The 24229-nt window shown below is 37.0% G+C and overlaps 1 protein-coding gene across 1 annotated transcript; it reads right to left on the bottom strand.

The window, feature by feature from the left end:
• Positions 1-9009: 9009 nt before the first annotated feature.
• Positions 9010-15498, bottom strand: LOC120078544 (polygalacturonase-like; the record flags this gene model as incomplete). Its single annotated transcript, XM_039032820.2, has 5 exons — positions 9010-9297; positions 9406-9634; positions 9729-10018; positions 10209-10576; positions 15471-15498. Coding segments are annotated over 5 exons (1134 nt in total), but the record flags the coding sequence as incomplete, so codon positions are not given.
• Positions 15499-24229: the final 8731 nt, after the last annotated feature.

Here is a 24229-nt window from a genome sequence, read left to right as displayed (position 1 = left end):
AGCAAGAGTCTAAGAGGGTCTTCTCCACTCCACACTATTGTCTCATCACCAGCAGCCTTGACATACATCTGTTGGAAGCAAGAAATTGCTGACAACTACCATTTCCTTTTCTTCTTGACTCTTTCTTATTGTTGTATTTCATTTTGATTAACAGATTATTCATTTTGTAAACAACTACTCTATTTCTATCTATATATATCATCATATCTACTTTAATCATCTTCTCTATCTTTACCTTTGTTTTCTTATTTACCATGAGTTGCTAATCTTCACGGGGTAAGGGGGAAGGTTAATGCTATGAACTAAGTTGAACCTTTAAAGGTTAACCCTGTTTGCTTAGTGTATGACTATTTAAATGCTTGCCCATAATCACTCATTGAGTCAAGTGACTATGACTAACTGCCTGAGAGGGTAAGTAGTTATAGATCATACTAAAAAGTAAGAAGTGTTTCTAGATATGGAAATAACCTTATGCTCAATGCAACATCACTCACGCGTCATAGAAATATGACAAGTGTGGCTAGCCGCTAAGAGGTGTGAGATGAATGGATGTTGCAACCCAAGATTAACTTTAAAAGTTAAACTTAGGGATGTGATATTAATTTCCCCCAAACCCTTCCTTCTCCATATATTTTACACATGTTGAAGCTGTTGTCTGTCTTAATTTCTCAGAACGAAACTCGAAGTCTTCCTTGTTTTCTTGTTTAGATACTCTCATCACATAGATTTATTTAGTTGTATGATTTTTTTGCTCTCCTATAATTATCTTAGTTCTCGCCGCATTCACATACTTTCCAAACATACAAGTACAAATCTCTAAGTTTGACTTTGACTCACACCGAGAAACTTGTAGTTTGTTATACTTAGGGAACTTAAGAAAACTTCTGACAAGCGCATGAATAACAAAAACTGGGTGCATAATAAGTTCAATGCATAGTCATTTCAGTGTAGTTCACGATAGATGCACACACTAGCAAGCACAATAGCTGGGAACACAACTACACAATATGGAATTCACTCATTCCCTTTATTATGGTAAGTAGATAAATTGCTCTCTTAAGAGCTGATTTTAGATCTTGAACAATGAGGTTCCACATCCTCTCCTCAAAGAGGGATCTAGTTATAGTTGGATTATGACCAATTATTTATTAGATGGATCAGTGGTACTTAAAGAGTCATATGTAACTACAAGAGTAAAATTGACCTAGCTGTAATTATAAGCAATTTGTGAAGGGTCAACTTGCTATTGATTGGTTATATGCAATAGACACAGAAATATATCTACACCACAAAGAGTGCAACTGTCAGTCTTACAGGAAAGAAGATGAATGCAAAGAGAATCCTAAGAGATGGATTTTCACGTAATCCCTAATTCAGCCTTCCAACTCCTCTACAGTACCTATATATGAGAGATGTGAGGGAGAGTTATGAAACAAATCCCTCTCAACACATAAAATAACTCCGTTGGGAGTTATTTTATTCTTTAATTATATTAAAATAATATAATTAAAACTAACTATGTATTATATCGTAATCATATATAATATATAACCTATAGTTTATATTACATCACATTTATAACCTATAGTTTATATTCCCTCACATAACCTATAACTTTAATATAAATCATATTCATATTAATTTTAACCTATAGTTTTTATATGAATCATATTCATATAATTAATATTTGAATCATATTAAAAAACTTATTTCTATCACAAAACCTTTTATTATAATGTATCCAAATACATTATATTAATTGTATCTCATACAATTAATTCTTTTTAATTAATTTGAACAATTTAAACTAATCCAAAATAAATTGATCCTCATTAACCCTTATTGAGCTAGTAAGGGGATCTTATGGACTTAAGAATAAGAAGCTTCAATAATACGTGATTAATTAATTAAACTCTTTGATTAAATTAATCAACATTCATTAACTGCCAATCAGTCCACTAAACATCGACAACTGCACTCTTTGCACTGTAGATATATTTTTGTGTCTATTGGATATAACCAATCAACAAGAAGTTAACCCTTCACAAATTTCTCATAACTACAACTAGGTCAAAATTATCGTTTTACCCTTGTAGTTACATCTAACTCCTTAAATACCACTGATCCCTCTAATGAACAATTATTCATAGTCCAACTATAACTAAACTTCTCTTTGGCCAGTGAGAGGGTGAGACGCCTCATTGTTCAAGACCCAGAATGAAGTCTCAAGGGAGCAATGTATCTACTTACCCTGGGAAGAAGTGAATTCCATCTTGTGTAGCTGTGTTCCCAGCTCCCCACTCAGACGAATCTCTAAAATGGTAGGCATATTGAATTGTTGAATCTGACCACTCTCACCCATTCAGATCAAAGAATCGTCCTAATAGGAAGGAGTTCACAACTCACTCAAGATTAAGGTCAAGTCATCTATGGTCATCCTCGTGAAATGTAAATCTCTTCAAGTAATAGTGTTATAAAGAGAGACTAATCAATTTCGTGGTGCAACATACAAACTCTTTGTATATGATACCTCCACTCACATGTCTGCACATGAATGATTAAAATCAGATCATTTGTAACACTTTATATCAATTGTAACTATTATAAAGTGGGTCATATTTGTAGTGTTACCAGGATAAGGTACTCAGCCTTGTCCATCTACGATAGACCATTCAGGTTATTACTTAAACATGATCCACCTATATATCCCACATACATATTTAAGCTACATTAAATAACCTTGGATCTTAGTTTATTCGTTTTAGCTTAATGTGACTAAATGTCAAATAAAACAACACTTTATTTCATTAAATAAATAATCTATTTGTACAAATGATTTATAAACTATGAAACCATTTGATTTAGGGTATCAACCTTAACATGAAATTCACTCCTTCCTATCTTTCAGGTAAGTAGATAAATTACTCCCTTAAGTGCTAACTCCAAGTCTTGAAAAATTGGGTCCCATCCTTTCATTGGCTCGAGAGGGATTTTTTTATGGTAGGATCATAAACAGATTGTTCATTAGAGAATCAGTGAAACTTAAGGAGTAAGAGGTAATTACAAGGGGGTAAAATGATAATTTGACCCACCTGTAATTATGAATAGTTCGTGAAGGGTAGACTTACTGGTAATGGTAATATTAATGGACAAAGAAATATTCTACAATGCAAAGAGTGCAACTGTATATCTTTAGTCGAATGACCCATAGTTAATGACTGTTGATTAATTTAATCTTATATCATTGGAGCTTCTAATCTGTAGGTCTCTTAGGTCCCCTTGCTAGTTCACTAAGGATAAAACAAGAATTATTTAGTTTTGGAAGAATTTGAATTGTTCAAATTATAAGGGAATTTATGTTAATTGTATAGATACATTATATTATAAAGTTAAATTTGAATGAGATTCAAAATTAAACTATATGATATGAGAGAATAATGTATTTTGAATTTAATCTCGTATTATTGGAGCTTCTAATCTGTAGGTTCATTAGGTCCCCCTGCTAGTTCACTAAGGATAAAATAAAGATTACTTAGTTTTGGAAGAATTTGAATTGTTTAGATTATAAGAGAATTTATGTTAATTGTATATGATACAATTAAAATAATGTATAGATACATTATATTATAAATTTAATTTTGAATGAGATTCAAAATTAAACTATATGATATGATAGAATAATATATTTGAATTAGATTCAAATATTAAATAATATGAATGAGATTCATAGTAAAACTATAGTTTATGAGAGGAAAATACATTCGAATATGATTCAAATGTAATATTAATTAAATATATGAAATTTAATTAATTAATATTAATTAAGGATTAATTAATAATTATTTAATTTAATTTAGTTTAATCTAATAAATTAAATAACAACTTCCCTGTAGTTACATGGGATTTAACTCCCTTAATTTTTTATGCGAAGGAAGTTCTGCATTTGGAAAATAATAAAAGGATGGTTCTTCACAAAATCTCACTTTCTTAATTCTCTCTCAATCTTTCATCACTGTCACAAAGTTGTAGAAAGAGTTTCTTTGTAAAGTTGAAAAGCTCTTCCCTTACTATTCCAAGAGAGGTTCCCACAAACTTATTCCTTTCCAGATAGTAGCGAGGAAGACTTGGTAGTGATGTCTTGTTCGAGATCCAAGAGGATTGAAGAGGCCGTGATAACAGTGAAGAATTGGAGAAGAATGAAGAGTTGTCTTGAAATATATTTTCTTTCTCCTTGAAATTCTTCACATTAAAGTATGCTTAGTTAAAATATGTTTAAATTGCTCTATATTTTCTATAAATTTGAAACACAAATTAAAAGCACAGGCGATCAATCACTTCCACAAGGGATTCAATCACTTCAATGTTAGTTGGAGGTCTCATTGAAAACCTTATTGACATTAATCAATCGTGTGATCAAGGCTTGAATGTCAACTTTACTAAGGATCGGTGCATTAGCACAGAAAATGATAAAACACTTGTTATGGCAGGTACGCGCTCATTTGATAACTGTTATTTGTGGTCTCTTGACGACTCCTCTCAGGTGTGCAATGTTTGTCATCAAAATGATACAAGTTTGTGGCATAAACATCTAGGACATGTAAGTGTTAATACTACTTAGAAGGTTGTTGCTAAAAATGCTATAATTGGTCTTCCTCCATTATAAGTTGATGACGGATCTGTGTGTAGAGATCGTGAAGCAGGTAAAAAACTCATCCTTCTCATAAACAGGTACTTCATACTGTGTCAAATCACATTTCAGAAGTTATTCACATGGACCTTATGGGTCTAATGAAAATTGAAAGCCTAGGAAGTGAAAGGTATGTTCTTGTATGTGTTGATTATTTTTCTAGGCACACATGGGTACAATTTCTTGGAGAAAAATATGAGACCTTTATTGTATTTCAAGAACTTTTCTTACAATTTCAAAGAGAAAAGAGCTTACCTGTTACTCGAATTCGAAATGACCAAGGAAAGGAATTTAAGAATTCACAATTTATGGATTTTTGTGAATCGGTTGATATACATCATGAATTTTCTACACCAATTACACCTTAACAAAATGGTGTTGTATAACAAAGAACGACACTCTTCAAGAGATGTCCATTTTACTTTTGGGCTGAAACTATTAACATTGCATTCCACATTCACAATTGAGTTGCTTTGCATCTTGGTACCTCTTGCACTAATCATGAAATATGGAGGGGGAGGAAACCGAATGCCAAATATTTCCATATTTTTGGTAGTATATTTTACATATTTGTTGATAGGAAAACTAGGAGAAAATGGGAGTCTAAATCTGATGAAGGTATTTTCTAGGATACTCTACTAATAGTCGAGCCTATCAGGTATATAACAAACATCATCGTTGTGTTATGGAATCGATAAACGTGATGATTGATGATGTTTAAGATATTTTTGTTCCCATCTCTAAGGATTTAAAAACAATATGTCGTAAGTTGTTCGTAATGACATGGGTTCTGAAATTTAAAATGAAAATAACAACTCTATTTTTGAAAATGTTGAAATCAATGAGAGGCAACCTTAAAGCAGAGTTCACAAATATCATCTTTCTAGAGATATAATTGGGAAAGACAAAGTAAGTTATCTAGAAATGATAAGCAACATTTATTTTACCTCCCCTATTGAACCTAAAAATATCAAAGGTGCCTTGATGGGCGAATGGTGGGTAAATTTCATATAGGAAGAGCTGGGTTAGTTTATGAGAAACGATATCTGGATGCTTGTTCCTCAACCAGAATTTGTCAATGTTCTAGGCACGAAATGGACGTTTAATAATAAGTTGAACTTTGTATTTGTATTAGTTTTGTGGAAAGTGAGTACAATCTCTAATACATATTATTTTGATGCTTTCAAAATAAACTAAAATATTTAAGCTGGTTGATCTTCTTGAATGATCGGTCTTTGAGCTTGTTGATCTTCTTGGATGATCGACCCTTGGGTTCGTTGATCTTCTTGGATGATCGACCTTTGGGCTTGATGATCTTCTTGGATGATCGACCTTTGGACTTGAGGATCTTCTTGGATGATCGGCCTTTGGGCTTGTTGATCTTCTTGGATGATCGGCCTTTGGGCTAATTGATCTTCTTGGATGATTGACCTTTGGGCTTGATGATCTTTTTGGATGATCCGCCTTTGGGCTTGATGATCTTCTTGGATGATCCGCCCTTTGGGCTTGTTGATCTGCTTGAATGATCGATCTTTGGGCTTGTTGATCTTTTTGGATGATCGACCTTTGGTCTTGATGATTTTTTTGGATGATTAGCCTTTGGGCTTGATGATTTTCTTGGATGATCAACCCTTTGGGCTTACTGATCTGCTTGGATGATTAGTGTTCACATGAGGCTTCCAGAGAAACTTGTTTCGTAGAGTTGAAGTTGAGTTGGTGTTGATGTTGATGTTGATTTGATATGATGTGATTTAATCTCTAGTACTTGATCATCTGATTCTTTCTCAATCAAATGCGTACGCTTGATTTGAGAAAGCGAAACGCATGATAATCTTGGAGTTGAAGTCTTGGAAGAATGCTTGTATCTTCACAGGACTTTGGTCTTCAAAATGATTCTATCTCCAAAGGACTTCAGTCTTCAAGCATGGTCAGATTGCTTGTATCTTCAAAGGACTTCAGTCTTCAGAACTTTGATATATCTTCTAATTTTCAGAGCCTTAATGTCTTCTGATCTTCAAAGCTTTAGAGGAGTTATGTTCTTCAGATCCTTGGAGCTTCAGACTTCAGATCTTCAGAGAGATTTTGCCTTCAATTCCTCCTTCCTAAATGAAGAGGTAGGGCCTCTATTTATAGAGGTTTCTTATGGGCCTTACATGGGTTTGGACCCAAATTGGGCTTGGTTGGTCCATGGGCCTGGCCTTCCATTAATTGGATTTAGATCTGATTCGATATTCAGATCAAATCCAACCTATTTTTGGGTTTAGTTGAATTTTAACCAAATAATAATATCAAATTGGGTCAAATCAATCTTATCTAATTCAACGGTTACGATGAAACCACATGGCGTCATCAAAATTTGTCTTCAACTTCAATTTGGGACACATGTCACCTCCTAGTTGGTCCCAAATTTGATGATTTAGAATTTTGTCATTAATCTAATGAATGACGTGGCAGTTTGTGATTGGTCCAAAATTTCTCGTTCAACAGTATTATCTCGCTTCAATTAATTCAAGGTCATTATTTGGTTTTATGTGTTTGATTAATGATTTTTATAGTTATCGAGCACCTAAAAGATAGAATCAACCATTATAGACTAATCATGATTAAATTGAAGCAATTAGGAGCTAAAAAGAGCAAAAATGACCAAAATGCTTCTGGAGGCGTGACACATCAAAGCAGCGATGACATGCTCAGTGCTTTTTCTCAAGAGCTTTTTTTTGGGAAATTGTAGGCAGCACCACAATGCTCCCTTGTGGTGCCACGATGCTACATGGGCATGCGACAAAATGAAGGGCTACGTGCATAGTCATGCACGTGACCGCACACAAGCACTAAATGACATCAGGCGCAGCGCTATGCTCCAATAAGGAAGCCCTTGAGGATTATAACATCATGGCACTGTAGAGTTTTTATGAATAATTTATTTCATTTTTAGGTTTGAGAGAGGGAGTTAGGCCAATTTCAGAGCTCTAAGCTTGCTTTTGGCCATCCTTGGCCAAAACCAATAAGTTTATGTTAGATTTTGAAATTTATATGTATATTTTGGTATCGAGATTCAAGTCTTGATGAATGATTGAAGGCTTGACCTTGGTTTTGAGGTTTGTTGGGCATTTTCTATGAATTTTATGAGATTTTGATATATGTTCTTGGGATTATCTATTTCTTCTTGATTTCTATTCTTTGACTGAACTCTTAGGATGAGCATGCTAGTATATTTAATTGATGACTAAATTTCTAATACTTGTATGTTCGTTCGTCCACGCTATGATGTTGTAGGTGTTTGTAGTTGCATTTAAAGCATGCTTAATTTGAGTAGCAGTAGGTTTTAGTTATGGTTATGGTTCGATTGTAAGGATTCTATGGTCATAAATAGTAGAAGATAACGAAACCTAAGGAATGAAAATGCATTAAGTTAGACTTGGATATAATATCTTACTGTCAACATGGCTATTATATTTTACTGGCTATTATAACTTTAAACAAGTTAGGCTCTAAATGTGTCACTATAATCGTCATTGTCTTACAAATAAGTACAGCGTTGTAAACACTTGATTTTATTATATTAATGATTTATCTTACCTGGACACACTACTCACCATACGTAGGTAGTATATCACCGTATTGGGTTACCTAACACTGAGTGTTATTCTCTTGATTTGTTGTTTGTTATTTACTTGTTGTCTTTGCGATTGTTAGGGCATCTGTTTTAACATTAGTATTCTGTGTGACGGATCACCTTTAAAGTTTCAGGAAGGAAATGAAAGAGGTAGGTGATGAGGTATATAGATGCATGGTTATGTCCATATACTATAGCATTTTATTATTTTATTTTTTTAAAGTTAAGGGTATTCATGCAACTTTTGAAAGTTATTAGTAGTATTTTCAAAACGAGGTGCTAATGGTTTCTGTGCTATGTCCATATACTAATGGTAAGAATATTGTTTTTATTTTTTTAAAGTTTAAAGGTATTAATTAAACTTTTGGATGTTCGGAAATATTTTAAAACAAAAAACTAACAATTTCTTGTAAAAAATAAAGAAAAAGGGTACTTTTAAACATATTTTTTTCTTTTTTAAAATAAAGAGTATTAATGAAACTTTTAAATGTTCAAGGATATGTTAGAAATAAAGTACAAAGTTTAGGGGTATAGCAAAAGTTGAAAGACATCATGTGAAGATAGAACATTGATGGGAATTAAAGAAAGATATCACCTTTAAAATAAAGTCATGAATATCATATAATTATCAAATTGAAGAATAACTAAATCTTAAATATTTTCTCCACGAAAAAAGAAAATTACATTTTTTTGTTGCTTACTCAAATTACATACATACAGTGGCTTGATGTATTAAAAATCCATGAGGTTGCAACATGTATATACAATATTGACGTTAGAAGCAACTAATAGGCTGAACAAGACCAGTGGCAATCCCTCCAGCATGGCTACAAGTAGCTTGAGCCATTTGATTCATATAACTAAGTTTGACATCCTCCAATCTTATTTGATTGCATGGATTTGTAGGACTGCAATCAAACTTTACTGCAACCTTAGTGGCTGATGTTCCATGAATGTTTTGATATGTCACATCGCTAATTTTGATTCCAGAAGCCTATTGAATATAATAGTAAGAAAATTAGAAAAATTAATACCCAAATTCTAGTTATGATGTTAAGTATCACATAGCTAGAGAAGTCATATTGATTAATTAAGTTCATACCTTGTCTGGACATTCTTTATGGCGTGGACAATAATTTTGATCAATAAGAATTGGGTTGTACACATTATCCATTACAATATTTTTGAAGATAATGTTCTTAACAAACCCATTGCTTGCCCTAGCCCATGCCTTGATTCTCACCCCGTTTTGAGTGCGTGAAAATAATGCATTTTTTACTGTAACATTTTGCACCCCGGCCTCTTGTTGATCTTTTGCTAGACTTCCAATGCTGCAAAACCAACCAAAATACATTAACACAACGATAAATTTTTCATTTTCTTTATGTATTTAGAAATTTGTAATATCATAATAATAAGATGTACCTTATTCCATGACCAGGTCCACAGATGATATTCTCAATCCATAGGTTGAAGGTGCCAGGACCGATGGATATACAGTCGTCTCCCGTGCCTATTTTAGAGTTTAGTATAGTCACATCAGATGATAGTTGTACATGTATACCATCAGTATTAGGGCTATCACCTGAGGCGAAGATCTTTAGCCCCTTCATTTTCATATTTTGACAATGATTGATCACTATGTGGAACATTTGACTTTTGAGTGATGTTAATGAACTAATCACAACATTCTTTGAGTAGGAAAATTCAATAGTCTGCACGTAAAATTAAAAAGAGAAGCATGTTATGGCCATATCCAATGGGTTTCCAAGTTAGATCATGAATGATACTTGTACCCAATACTTCTAAAATAAAACACATGAAGTTGTCTTAAGAGAATATAAATTAATTAAAAATTGATAAAAAGGTTTCCCAAATTATAGATTGTTTAATTAATTTACATACCGAGGCACCAGTTGGGCAATTGTTGCCAGTAGTTTTACAAGCCCATAATTTGGTTCCTTGACCATCAAGAATTCCACCTAAGATCGTTACTCCATCAACATTCTTAAACATGATCCAAGCTGCAGAGTTGCCAATAACTCGAAAGTCAGAGGGAGCCACCAGAGTTCCATCAATACGTATGAAAATGGCTTTATTCTTGCAAGGTCCATTGAATTTTCCACTCCGAAGATAAAATCTTCCTTTAGGCACATAAATAGAGGCTGGTTTTATGGACCCGCATGCATGGTCCCATGCCTTTTGAAATGCTTGTATTGAATCTGATTTTCCATCAGCCTTGGCTCCAAAACTAACAATATTATATGACAATGCACCGACACATTTTAAGTTGAGAAACACATAAGAAAAGTAAAGCGTTAAAAGGGCTCTAAGGATGGTCATTTTAGTTAGTTTCTCTTTTGGAGATATTTGAAAATTTTTTTTTTTTTCCTGGTTATGTTTGAGAGAAAATGTGGTACAGAAAATGGAATACAATGGTGTTGTGTGTGGAGAGGTTGTTGGTGGTATTTATAGGATCATGTAAGAGAATAGCAAATAAAATAATTAAGAACTTAAGAAGAAGATGAAGTACTTTGTGCCCTTTTGCTTTGTTTGGAAGATTTGAAAGGGGATTCATTTGGTCTATACAGGAAGTGGAGTAAACAATAAGAATAACATTAATCAATAAATAATACTTATTGGCTTGGCTTTTACATAATTTGGAGAATATGGAAGCATAACATATATTAACAAATATGAGACAAAAATGAAAATCACAATAGCTAAGGTCCCTTTAGTTATTATTTTATTTTTAGTTTTTAATTTTTGAAAATTAAGCTTATAAACACTATTTTCACTTCTATTTGTGTTTTATCTACGATTTATCCATGATTTGAAAGACATGTTGATCTAGACATTAATAACTGAGTTACCCATATAAAGTAAATGAATATTGATTGAAGTAAAAGAAAGGAAATAGGTTTAGAAGAATGTGGGTATATATCCATATAATTTGGACAATTAAAAAGGCCGAAGAGGTTTAATTAAAGAAATAGATTTGGATTTGGCTGCTCAGCCACCAAAAAGGGCTACTGCGTGTTTCGTCAACACAAAGCTTTGTGTTATACATTTGAGGAGAAATGCATGCTTTTATTTTTTTATTTTTATTTTTAATTTTAGTTTTTAATTTCATTTTTAATTATTTTATTTTATTTATTTTTTGAGTTTGCTGTTGTTAAGGATTCTTTCTCCTTTCACTTCAAACCATTAGCCGCCAATTTCATTACATCCATATTAATGGATATGGACGTCCTCTTTCCTACCTCTATTTTATTTATTATATTTTCTTTTTGTTGTTTGTTAATTAATTATATAACAATGGCATATCAAGTGTATCGAGGGTATCAAATATCAGTGTAACAAATGTGTATCGGTTGCATTTCAAGTGTATCAAGTGTATATCAAAAGTGTATCAAGGGTATCAAACATCTATCAATAGTGTAACAAATGTGTATCGGCAGCATTTCAAGTGTATATCAAAAGTGTATCAAGGGTATTAAGTATATCAAGTGTATCACGTTAGTTGAGCTTGCTTTTTGTTATTTTTGCAAAAGTAATAAGTCTGGGCCATGATTTTAAGTCTAATTTATGCATTTTTCTATTATTACAATTTTACGCTCATTTGTGTATCATCATGTATATATGATATATTCAACATTTGGTATTTCAGATAGTTGGTAGTCATTATATTTAATATCAGTGCACTGAAATACCACATATAAAATGTACTGTTATACAACTTATTAAGGGTGAAAAAAGTCGAACCAGATGGAACTTGTTCAACTCGATTAAGTTCGATATGAATTTCTCTTATAATTCAACACGAACCAATATGATTCGATTCAGTTAGTAGGTTCGACCAACCCACCTATACATATTCGGGATCCATTCAATGAACCCATGGATATCATTCGCATAATCTTATCTCTCTCTTTAGTTATCATCTTTGCATTTGAGAAATTCTCTCTCGGTCATTGTTCGCCATCGATTTCTCCTCATCATCATTAGCTTCGTCGCCACCAAAGGTCTCATTTGCCTCTCGCATCCGCTATCACCATTCACCATCAAAGTTGGGTTTTGTTAGATCTCAATCGTCATTCGTTTCTATGAGCTATTAAATTCTTTTTGTGGCTATTTCTTCCTTTTGTGATTGTGGATTTTGGTTGGGTTAATGTTGTAAGCCCATACTTTCTTTTCTCTTTCATAGAGAACCAGAAAAGAGAGGGGACAACAAGCTGCACTTGATAGAGATATTTGTGTTCAGGACACATCCGGAGAGGAAAGTGGTCTTGAGAATTTTCCAGTAATGGCTGAACGAGAAAAGACTCTTAAGGAGCTTGCAAAACCTGAATTCACTCAGTAGCTACTATGCACATTATTACAGAGCAATGGTATAGAACAATGCAGGATTGCGATGGTAAAATTATACAATATTGCGTCCAAAAGTACTAAGTTCACAACATTGCGATCGAATGCGTCCATCGCATTAAAATAGCTAACTTATATATTTTATTCAGGAAAATGCATTGAAATACGATCCGAAGAAATTAACGTCCGAACGCATAAGAGATTGTGATCACAAGGCTATGCGATCGTTTGCGCTACCGAAAATCTGCTACAGATTGTGACTGCAAGGCTATGCGATCGTTTACGTTCGAAAATCTGCTCGAGAAGGTGGCCGCATAGAGCCGACGCATCAAGGTGGGCGCATCTAGTGAAAGCTTAATAAACACGATGGGACAGAAAGCTGATGACGGTCGATTCCGAATTAAGTCGACAAGCCGTTAACGACCTATTGTAGCAAGTACACTCAACTTTTCGATGATAAATATTTGGCGCATCAGACGGAGAATTAATGTCATCCCATCAGTGCAATCATAAGAGAGAAAAAGCTCTTCATCCTGAAGCTCTATAAATACCGGAGGCCATCTTCATTGAGTTCGATCAGTTTATAGAATTCTCCATAAAGATAAAAGTTAGACTTGTCATAGTTTTTCTTTTACTTAGAAGGCGGAAGCGAGTGAAGGGAGATTACTCCGAGAGATCATCCTGGTGAACTCGAAAGAGTGCTGGGAGTGTCGAAATCAGAGAGAGGGCCAACTCTTGCAGAAACAAGAATATCTTTTGGGCAGAATAGAGAAAACGCAGTGTAAAAGTCTTGGGAAGTAAGTACCTGCTACCAGGCTCTCTACCCTTATTTTCCATTGTCATTTTGTACTCTTAACTTATTTATAGAAATGGGAATTGCATCTTTATATCTGTTTACTCTCTGTACATTACGTATGAGTAGCTAAATCTGTCGAATGGGTTGAGAAGCACTTAGCTAGCATAACCTAGGATCTTCATTATATGCGATTATCTTGTATTATGTATGCGTCATTCATCCATTAGAGATACTCAAGAGGGTAGTCTAAGAATAGAATCTAGGCTCGGGAGAGTCAAATTAGAACTGCATAATCAAGAGATAGAAGCTTAGGAATAAGCTCTGTTTTCTATTAACGCATCGCATGCACCCTAGAGATAGGTTATGATTGTATGCAGTCACCTTGTCCTTGTGTGCTTCTTGCATCATCACATAGGCAAGAAGTAGAGACTTAGGAATAAGCTCTATAGACATTATCGCATTCATTGCATGCATCCTAAAATTAAGAGCCATCGCATTTGCATTCGAAAATGATTTACTGTCGCATGAGTGTAGCATGATCGCATAGCTTGAACGCATTCTTGGGAAACGCTAGCTAAAGACCTTCTCAACCCGTTCCTCCGCATACTCAGTGTATCTGTCGCATAATTACTATTTTCTCGAATCCATCGCATACTTTTTATATCTTAAACAACAAAACAACCAAACCATTGATTTAATTATTACCGCAAAGTGGTCTAAAATTACCACCGCATATTGTTTTCCTTAGTCCCTGTGTTCGACCCTAGGCTTACCAGGCAACTCAGTAGGATTTATACTTGTGTTTTACTGAGAAAACTTGCATGCTCAATGCATATTCTACTACCGCATTCCACTCCACTATTTCATCGCATAACAACACATATCAAACATTCCCATTTTCATTGAAGGAAGACGCCAAGGAGTGGCTCGACATTCTTCTGCTTGGGAGCATCATGTCTTGGAAAGAATTACAAAGACAGTTCTTGGAGAAGTTCTTTCCAGCATCTCGAGTTGCTAGTATCAAAAAGGAAAATTATATCATCCTGCAGTATGATGAGGAGACCCTTCATAAGTATTGGGAACGATTCAAAAAGACCTGTGCCAAGTTTTCCCATCATAAGATCTAAGACTAGCTCTTGATCTAATACTTTTACGAGGGACTGATGCAGACCGATGAAAGTAGCATAGATGCAGCTGTAGAAGGAGCCCTAGTCAATAAAACCCCGACTGAGGCAATGAACCTGATAGCTACTATGGCAGCAAATTCCCAACAGTTGGAACCAGAGTTGCAGTTAGTGTTAAATCCCCCAATGAGGTAAGTGAACTTAAAAAAGAAATATCTGACTTAGTTTCTATTGTAAAGCAGCTAGCAAAGGTGGAGATTAGATCACCCATGTGTAACACCCCGTAGTTCTTTTTTTTTTTTTTTTTTTTTGTATTAATGTAATTTTAGTCATTTTTTTATTGGAGGGCATTTTTGGAATTTTGGATTTCAAGTGTAAGGGTGGGAATTTAATTTTTGACCTTGGAAGTTATTCAATTTGAAAATTAATGGCAGGAATAAATTTCTTTTTGGGAAGGAAAGGAAGTTAAGAAAATAAAGTAGAATAAGGAAAAGAATAAAATAAAAGGTTTATTTTATTTCCTTATAAGTTATTATTATTATTTTTTAATTAACATTTATGATTTATGTGTACTCTATTGTTATTTTAAAATTCGCATTTAATAAAGGACTTTGAACTTACCTTATTTATTTAGTAGTTATTTCACCATAAAATAGTGTCGTTTTAAGTTTTATGCATTCATGTATTTATTAACGGCCTAACTTAAGTCACAGGGGGTCCCGTTGTTACAGTTGGTATTAGAGCCCATGTTTTGGGTTTTGTAGACTGACTTACTACGTAAGTCTAGATAATCCCTGTGGCCCAGTAACAGATCCCTCATCATTGCCAAGTATGTCATACTAATGAAGGTTTCAGTGTATATTTGAAATTGGTGATGTAGTGTTTTAATAGCATGATTTATGAGAAAGACCCAGCGATAGATAGTTAATTTATGAGTTCATGACAGGACATGGAACTTAAACCTAGAACAAGAAAGACCGTTAGAGAAGGCGCGCAAGAAGAGGGAGCTGAGAGTAGCCAGACTGTCTCGATAGCTCCAAATCCACCTATGGCCCAAGTCGATGAGAAGGCAATGGAAGCCAGAATTAGTGAAGCTATTGCATCCTCCTTAATGGAAAAACTGTAGGAGCTAATCCATAACACGATGGTAGGATAAACTGCCCATAACCAGGCTCAGGAGGAACTAGTGCCACCCAAGCAGTTACAACAGACATGACCGCAGGATAGAGACATGTAGGGCCTGTCTCTTGAGGCTAAGCGTCTGAGGATTTCAAGAAGTTTGACCCTCGCTCCTCTGATGGATCGTTGGGGGACCCCACCAAACCAGAGATGTGGTTGTCATCTATCGAGACAATATTCCATTTTATGAGGTGCCCGGAAGAGCACAAGCTTCAATGCGTAGTTTTCATGTTGACTGGCAACGCATAAATCTGGTGGTGTTCAGCAGAGAAAATGATTGATATTGGTGGAAAACTTGCAACTTGGGAGTAGTTCAAGGAGCACTTTTATGAAAAGTATTTTCCGGCCAACACCCAGTACAACAAGCAGGCAGAATTCTTGAACTTTAAACAGAGAGTTATATCGGTGGAGGAGTATGAACAGGAATTTGATAAGTTGTTCCACTTTGCTTCTAAACTTGTAGCCACCGAGGTAGCGAGGATTGAGAGATTCATCCAAGGTCTGAGGAGCGAACTACGAGGTATGATACATGCCTTGGACCTCAAGACGTATGTGGCGGCACTACGGGCCGTCGTGAGGATTGATGTTGACTCCCAGGTGGGAGAAGAATACAGGAGGTCGCTCGGGATTGGGACCTCTGCAGGTTAGAAAAAGAAGGCTGAGCCCAGGGTTCCTGAGCATCAGCAGAGGAACCAGAACACAGTGAATGCTTCATGTCAGTGGGGACAACAGGGTTCCCAAGTTGTGACTGGTAGGGAGGATAGGCCGATATGTACTACTTGTGGTAAGTGACACTGGGGACGTTGCCTAACCGGCTCTAGGGTCTGTTTTCGATGTGGTCAGAAGGGGCATATGTCAGAGAAATGCCCAAGGAGAAACGTGCCTGAACACAAGGGCCAGCCCGTGAGCTCGTTTTAGGTAGGCCCGAGTCGTCATCAGTAGTAGGGTAAGGTGTTTTCTACCACTCGGCATGAGGCCGAGAAGTCAGGCATAGTGGTGACAGGTACGCTTCCCATTTTGAGGCACCATGCTTTAGTTTATTTGACTCTAGCTCTTCGCATTCGTTTATATCTTCTGTATTTGTAAGGCATGCCATGTTTGAGTCAGAACCTCTGCCATTTGCACTGTCCATTTCCACTCTAGCAGGAGAGATCATGTTAGCTATAGAAAAGATAAAAGCATGTCAGGTAGAGATAGCAAATCGCGCATTAGATGTAACCTTGATAATTTTAGATATGCGTGATTTTGATGTGATATTGGGCATGAATTGGTTAGTTGCTAATCATGCCAGCATAGATTTCTCTCGTAAGGAGGTCATCTCTAACCCTCCTACAGGAGCTAGTTTTAAGTTTAAAGGGGTTGGGACTGTGTTCCTACCCAAAGTGATTTCAGCACTAAAGGCCAATAGACTGTTTGGCGAAAGAGACTGGGGCTTTATGGCTAATGTGGTTAACACTAGAGGGGCTGAAGCCACCTTGACTTCAGAGCAGTAGTGAGAGATTTTCCAGAAGTTTTCCTAGAGGATCTTCCCGAACTGCCCCCGCAGCTGGAGATAGATTTTTCTTTTAAGTTGGAGCCAGACACGACCCCTATTTCGAAGGCTCCATATAGGATGACACCAGCAGAGTTGAAGGAACTAAAGGTCCAATTGCAAGAGGTGTTGGACAAGGGTTTCATACGCCCTAGCGTGTCGCCATGGGGTGCACTTGTTTTGTTTGTAAAAAAAAAAGGATGGATCGTTACGTCTATGCATTGATTACAGAGAGCTGAACAAGGTGACTGTTAAGAATAAGTATCCCCTCCCCAGGATTGATGACTTATTTGACCAGTTGCAAGGAGCTATGGTATTATCAAAGATTGATCTCCGGTCAGGATACCATCAGTTGAAGATAAAGGACAGTGACATACCCAAGACGGCTTTTCGTTCGAGGTATGGGCATTATGAGTTCATAGTGATGTCGTTCGGACTAATGAATGCCCTAGTAGTGTTCATGGATTTGATGAATAGGGTGTTCAAGGAATTCCTCGACACCTTCGTGATTGTTTTTATTGATGATATCTTGGTTTATTCCAAGAAAGAGGCCAAACATGAGGAGCATTTGTGGAAAGTTTTGCAGACGTTGAGGACCAATAAGTTGTATGCTAAGTTTTCTAAATATGAGTTTTGGTTGAGGCGGGTGTCCTTTTTAGGGCATGTCGTACTAGAGTAAGGTGTCTCTGTGGATCCTACAAAGATTGAAGCCGTTACAATTGGGATCGTCCAACCAGAGTTAGTGAGGTGTGCAGTTTCCTGGGGTTAGCTGGCTACTATAGACGATTTGTAAAGGACTTCTCTCGTATAGTGGCCCCATTGACTCAGTTGACTTGGAAGGGAGCCCATTTCGTTTGGAATTAGGCTTGTAAGAGCAATTTCCAAGATCTCAAGCAGAGGTTGGTTTCAGCCCCAGTTCTTATAGTACCAGATGGATCAAGTGGTTTTGTAGTAGGGCAGAGTAGTTGCTTACGCTTCACGTCAACTAAAGAAGCATGAACATAATTATCCCACACACGACTTGGAGTTAGCAGTAGTGGTTTTTACTCTTAAGATCTGGAGACACTACTTATATGGAGAGAAGATAGAAATCTTCATCGACCACAAGAGTTTAAAGTACTTTTTCACTCAGAAGGAGTTGAACATGAGGCATAGGAGGTGGCTAGAGCTTGTGAAGTATTAAGATTGCAAAATTTTGTACCATTCAGGGAAGGCGAATGTGGTGGTAGATGCCTTAAGCAGAAAAGTGGCTCATTCAGCAGCCCTCATTACTAGATAGACTCATTTGTGCAAGAAGCAAGAGCACGCAAAAATTGCAGTAGCAGTGAGGAAGATCATGGCATAATTAACGTAGTTGTCAGTGCGACCGAGTCTAAGGCAGAGGATTATTGATGCACAACATTGTGACCCTTATCTAGAGTAGAGAGATCGTAGGGTGGAGTCAGGCTAGGATGGCGAATTCTTAGTATCAGCGGAGGGTGGTCTCCTCTATCAGGGATGTTTGTGCATGCCGGCAGATAATGATATTAAGAACGAGTTGTTGTTAGAGGCTCATAGTTCCTTATTTTCGATTCACCCTGGTAGCACCAAGATGTATCGGGACTTGAAACATTATTACTGGTGGAATGATATGAAAAGAGAGATTGTGAAGTTCGTCAGTAAGTGCTTGGTGTGCCAGTAGGTGAAACCCCCGAGGCAGAAGCCAACAAATTTGTTACAGCTGTTGAGTGTGTCGGAATGGAAATGGGAGCATGTGTCTATGGATTTGATCGTGGGATTGCCATGGATAGTCAAAGGATTCACGCTGATTTGAGTTGTGGTAGACAGACTTACAAAATTAGTACATTTCATACCGAGGAGGTCCACCTTTTCAGTAAATAAGCGGGCACAGATTTACATGAAGGAGGTGGTGAGATTGCACGGAGTGCCTGTGTCCATCATGTTCGGTAGAGACCCTCGTTTAATGTCCAACTTCTAGAAGAGTCTTCAGGTAGCCGTGGGGACCCAGTTGGATTTCAGTATAGCTTTTCACCCTCAGACTGATGGGTAGACTGAGCGATTGAATCAGATATTGGAAGACATGTTGCGTGCCTATGCCATAGAATTTTCAGGAAGATGAGATGCTCACTTGCATCTGATGGAGTTTGCTTATAATAACAACTACCAGTCCACTATTGGGATGTCACCATTTAAGGCCCTTTATGGGAAGAGTTGCAGGTCCCCTGTGTGTTGGGATAAGGTAGAAGAGAGGAAATTGCTAGGACCCGAACTAGTGCAGACCACGAATGAGGCAATACAGAATATCAGGGCTCGTATGCAAACAGCTCAGAGTAGACAGAAGAGCTATGCCGATGTGAGACATAAGGATTTGGAATTTGAGACTAGTGTTAAAAGTATTCTTAAAAGTGGCACCCATGACAGGTATTCTGAGGTTTAGCAGGAAAGGGAAGTTCAGCCCGAGATTCATTGGACCTTTTGAGGTCTTGGAACGAGTTGGCCTCGTAGCTTACTGATAACGTGCAGAAATGGACGTTATTACAACACAAAGGTTATAAAAAAATGAAGGATTGCGATGGTAAAAATATATAAAATTGCGTCCAAAAGCATTAAGTTTATAACATTGCGGTCGCATGCGCCCATCGCATTAAAAACAACTAATAGGATTTATACTTGGATCTTGCTGAGAAAACATGCATGAACAATGCATATTCCACCATCGCATTCTACACCATTACTTCATCACATTAACAATGCATCAATTTTTTGGCGCCATTTCCAGGGACTACGACAATACGTTGTGCTAACTATAACTTTTTTATTTTCTTTGTAGACTCTCCATCTCTGTGCACTGCTTCTCCTTAGGTAAGGGATGAAGCAAGCGTCGTATGAGCGAAGGACAAAATCCTGAGCCCGATTATGACCTAGAGATTGAGAGAACCTTTCGAAAAAGAAGAAGAAACAGCCGCCAACAACAACAACAAGAGAAAGATCCAAACATTGCGAAACAACTAGAAAATGGAGCACCAAATGCAAATAATATCATGGCGAATCCCATCCTATTGGCAAACGACTGCAATAGGCCCATTCGGGACTATGCATCACTCAACCTTTATGATTTCTCACCAGGAATCATGAGGCCAGCTCTTGATGGATTGAGGTTCGAAATGAAACTAGTGATGTTGTAGATGATCCAAATTGTCGGACAGTTTAGCAGTAGGCATGGCGAGGACCCACACGCCCACCTCGAGAGTTTCATTGAGATCTGCAACACATTCGTGTTCCCAAACAACTCTACTGAGGAGGTTCGATTAACATTATTTCCATTTTCATTGTGTGACCAGGCATGAAAATGGGCTTAATCTCTCGAACTAGGGGTGATTAAATCATGGGAACAAGTAGTTGAGAAGTTCATGAAGAAGTACTTCCCCTTACGAAAAATGCCAGAAGAAGGAAGCTGATTACCAATTTTGAACAAGATATCGACGAATCGCTCAGTGATGCCTGGCGCAAGGTTTAAGAGGCTGGTAAGAGATTGCCCGCATAACGGCTTACCAGATTGCTTACAAATGGAAATTTTCTACCACGAATTGAACCTTGCATCGCAGACGACTGCCAACGCGGCAATAGCTGATGGTCTGCTCAATAAAACATATGACGAGGTGAAAAATATACTTGATCGTATTTCAAAAAAATCACGAGGACTGGAGAGAAAGCAATCATCGATTGAAAATTAAGGATAGTGACGCAAATAATGGGACCATCGCATCCCTACAAACCCAAATGAACGCGATGATGAATCTGATACAAGGCATCGCAGTCAATAGCACAGAAACACATAAAGGGCAGGTCAACACAATCGCTCAAACAACCACGAGTTGTGTCACCTGTGGAGAAGCATATCCGATTGAAGAATGCCCAAGAAATCCGCAGTCAATATGCTTCATAAAGAATAACCCTTTCTCCGATATGTACAACCCTAGGTGGAGAAACCACCCCAATTTCGCGTGGAAAAATCAACAACAAAGCTATCAACCTATGACGCAAAAGGAAGGGCCACCAGGATTTCTCCTAGGAACAAACGGTCAATCGCAAAATCAAGCCAGCAGTTCGCAGGCACCACAATCTTCATCTTTAGAGAGCTTGTTGAAGCCGTATATTGAGAAGAATGAATCAATGCTTCAAAATCAAACGACATCCATCCAAAATCTTGAAATTCAGATGGGACAGATTACGAGCGAACTCAAAAGTAGACCGCAAGAAGCGTTGTCGCGCTCAACTGAGCTCCCTCGCACTCTGGGGGTACAGGAAAGGAACAATGCCTAGCAGTTTCCTTGCTAAGTGAAAAAGCGACAGCGAAAAAAAGGGAAGAGCCCACCAGGACCAACACGAATGCAGTGACAATCAAGAACCCATTGACTTATGATTCAGAAGAGCCCACCAGGACCAACACGAATGTAGTGACAATCAAGAACCCATTGACTTATGATTCAGAAGGGCCCGAGAAGATGAACCCAGAAGTTGCTTCCACCTTCAAGCCTCTACAACACAAAACAGAAGTACAACTACCACCATTCCCGCAAGAATTGAAAAAGAAATAGAATGATGAAGGAAAGATCGCTATAGTGGTAGTAACGCAAAATACTATGGTCCCACCAAAAATGTGCGACCCAGGAAGCTTCACGATACTTTACTCAATTGAAGGGGTCTACATTGGTCAAGCACTATGCGACCTTGGGGCGAGTATAAACTTAATGCCACTATCAACCTTCAAACGATTGAATATGGCAAAGTAACGCCCATGACGGAGACTTTCCTACTTGCGGACAGATCTCAAATACATCCCAAGGGTGAGTTGAAAGGTGCCGCAATCTCAATTGACAAATTCATCTTACCAACAGACTTCATCATTCTGGACTATAAAGCGGACAAAGATGTGCCCATCATATTGGGACGACCATTCCTCTCGATCGGTCGCACTTAAATTTATGTGCACAAGGGGGAAATCGTAATGAACGTCAATGGGGAAAAGCTCTGGATTAAGGCAATCAAGATCCAGGAAGACCGAGAAAAGAAGAGAAAGCCGCCTTGGATGTAAAAAGTCCAGATTGAAATAAGCAGTCCCTGCGTTACTATGCGACTCAAACTCATCAAGGACGCAATTCTTTCGGAATATCCTTTTTTTTCCTATCAATGATTCATAAACTTTCGTTACCCTTATTTTATCTTTTATTGTATATTTTTCTTTTTGCTACTTCAAAAAAAAATAATAAAATAAAATGGTGTAGCGATCGTGGTGAACGATCATGGTAACGATTTTGCTAACTCTGTTTCTTATTTGACCCTCTCAATGTTTTCTTTGCAACGATCATGGTGAACGATTGCAGAGGAGCTACATGAAAGCTGCAATTACTTTATTCTGCCACTGTAATCGAAGAGAGCAGTTCACCGCAAAGAAGGATGCGTTCACAATATAATGCGGGCGACAGCGCAAATTTGGGGGTTGTATCTTTCCTTGACTTTGTCTATTCCAAATTTTGCAAACTCGCATCACATTTTAACTTTGAAAATGTTATCATCGCATCCTCTTTAGTCAGCGCAATCATTACACATTGATAAATTTAGTAAGTCACCACATTGTTTCTCTTTACCAATTTTGATTTCAATGATGAAACACATGCCTCTATTTTTTCGTACCTACTAGAGTCAACTTAATTTTAGGACAGTCAACTCATGAAATATTTCTAGAAGTTAGTGGTCTGCTAGCTTTCTTTCAAACTGACTTTTCATGAAATTTCCTAAGAGCATCGCATGACTTCTTTCAATCTTTTAGCAATGAGGACATTGTTGTGTTTAAATTTTGGGGTGCGGTATTCATTTTCAACCTTGCTATTTTAGGCTCTACAAAAAAAATCATAACATTGTGATCGGATCTTACTCGTAGTTGGATGTCCGCATGGCACACGTGGGGGCAAGCCAACACGAAGGTACGAATCGTGATCAATCCATAAATAAATGATCGTAACTCCTCTGCCAAATGGGCATGAGTTTAGACTGAGAAAGAGTGCCTTGGTCGTACTTGGATGTCCGCATGACACACGTGGGGGCAAGCCAAAACAAAGGCTAGGCACTCGGATCAGCGTAAGGTCATAGAAAAAAATATCTAAAATACGCAAAGATAAAAATCATTTGAAAATACCGCAGTTGAAAAGTTTTTTTATGAAATAAATCATGCGATGCCCTAGAAACAAGTAAAGTCTTTTTTAAGGTTAAACTTGCAGTCCCTAAATTTTAGAAATATTTTAAGAAGAGACCCGAATAAGAATTATGGAGATTTTGGTACATAAGATCCTTGAGAATTCTAGGAAAGAAGAAGGCAGTCGACTTTCTAGAGAAAATTTTTACTTATGCTTGAGGACAAGCATTGTTTTAAATTTGGGGTGTGATAACGGGCAGAAATCCACGTTATTGCAGTGTAAAGTTATAAAACAATGAAGGATTGCGATGGTAAAAATATATAAAATTGCGTCCAAAAGCATTAAGTTATAACATTGCGATCACATGCGTCCATCGCATTAAAAACAGCTAACTTATGTATTTTGTGCAAAAAATGCGTTGGCACAAGGTGGAATTGCAAACCAAAGAAATTAACGTCCTAGCGCATTAAGAGATTTTGACCGCAAGGCTATGCGATCATGTGCGTTCGCGAAAATCTGCTCAAGAAGGTGGTCGCATAGAGCCAACACATCAAGGTGAAAGCTTGTTAAATCACGCTGGGACAGAAAGCGGATGACGGTCGATTCCGAATTAAGTTGACAAGCCGTTAATGACACTATAGCAAGTACACTCAACTTTTCAGTGACAATTATTTGGCGCATCAGACAAAGAATTAATAACATCCCATCAGTGCAATCATTCGAGAGAAAAAGCT

The sequence above is a fragment of the Benincasa hispida genome, chromosome 5 (assembly GCF_027475165.1).
Source record: "Benincasa hispida cultivar pf3 chromosome 5, pf3_genome.v1.1, whole genome shotgun sequence".
Classification (NCBI taxonomy): domain Eukaryota; kingdom Viridiplantae; phylum Streptophyta; class Magnoliopsida; order Cucurbitales; family Cucurbitaceae; genus Benincasa; species Benincasa hispida.
This window is presented reverse-complemented; position numbering and strand designations above follow the sequence as displayed.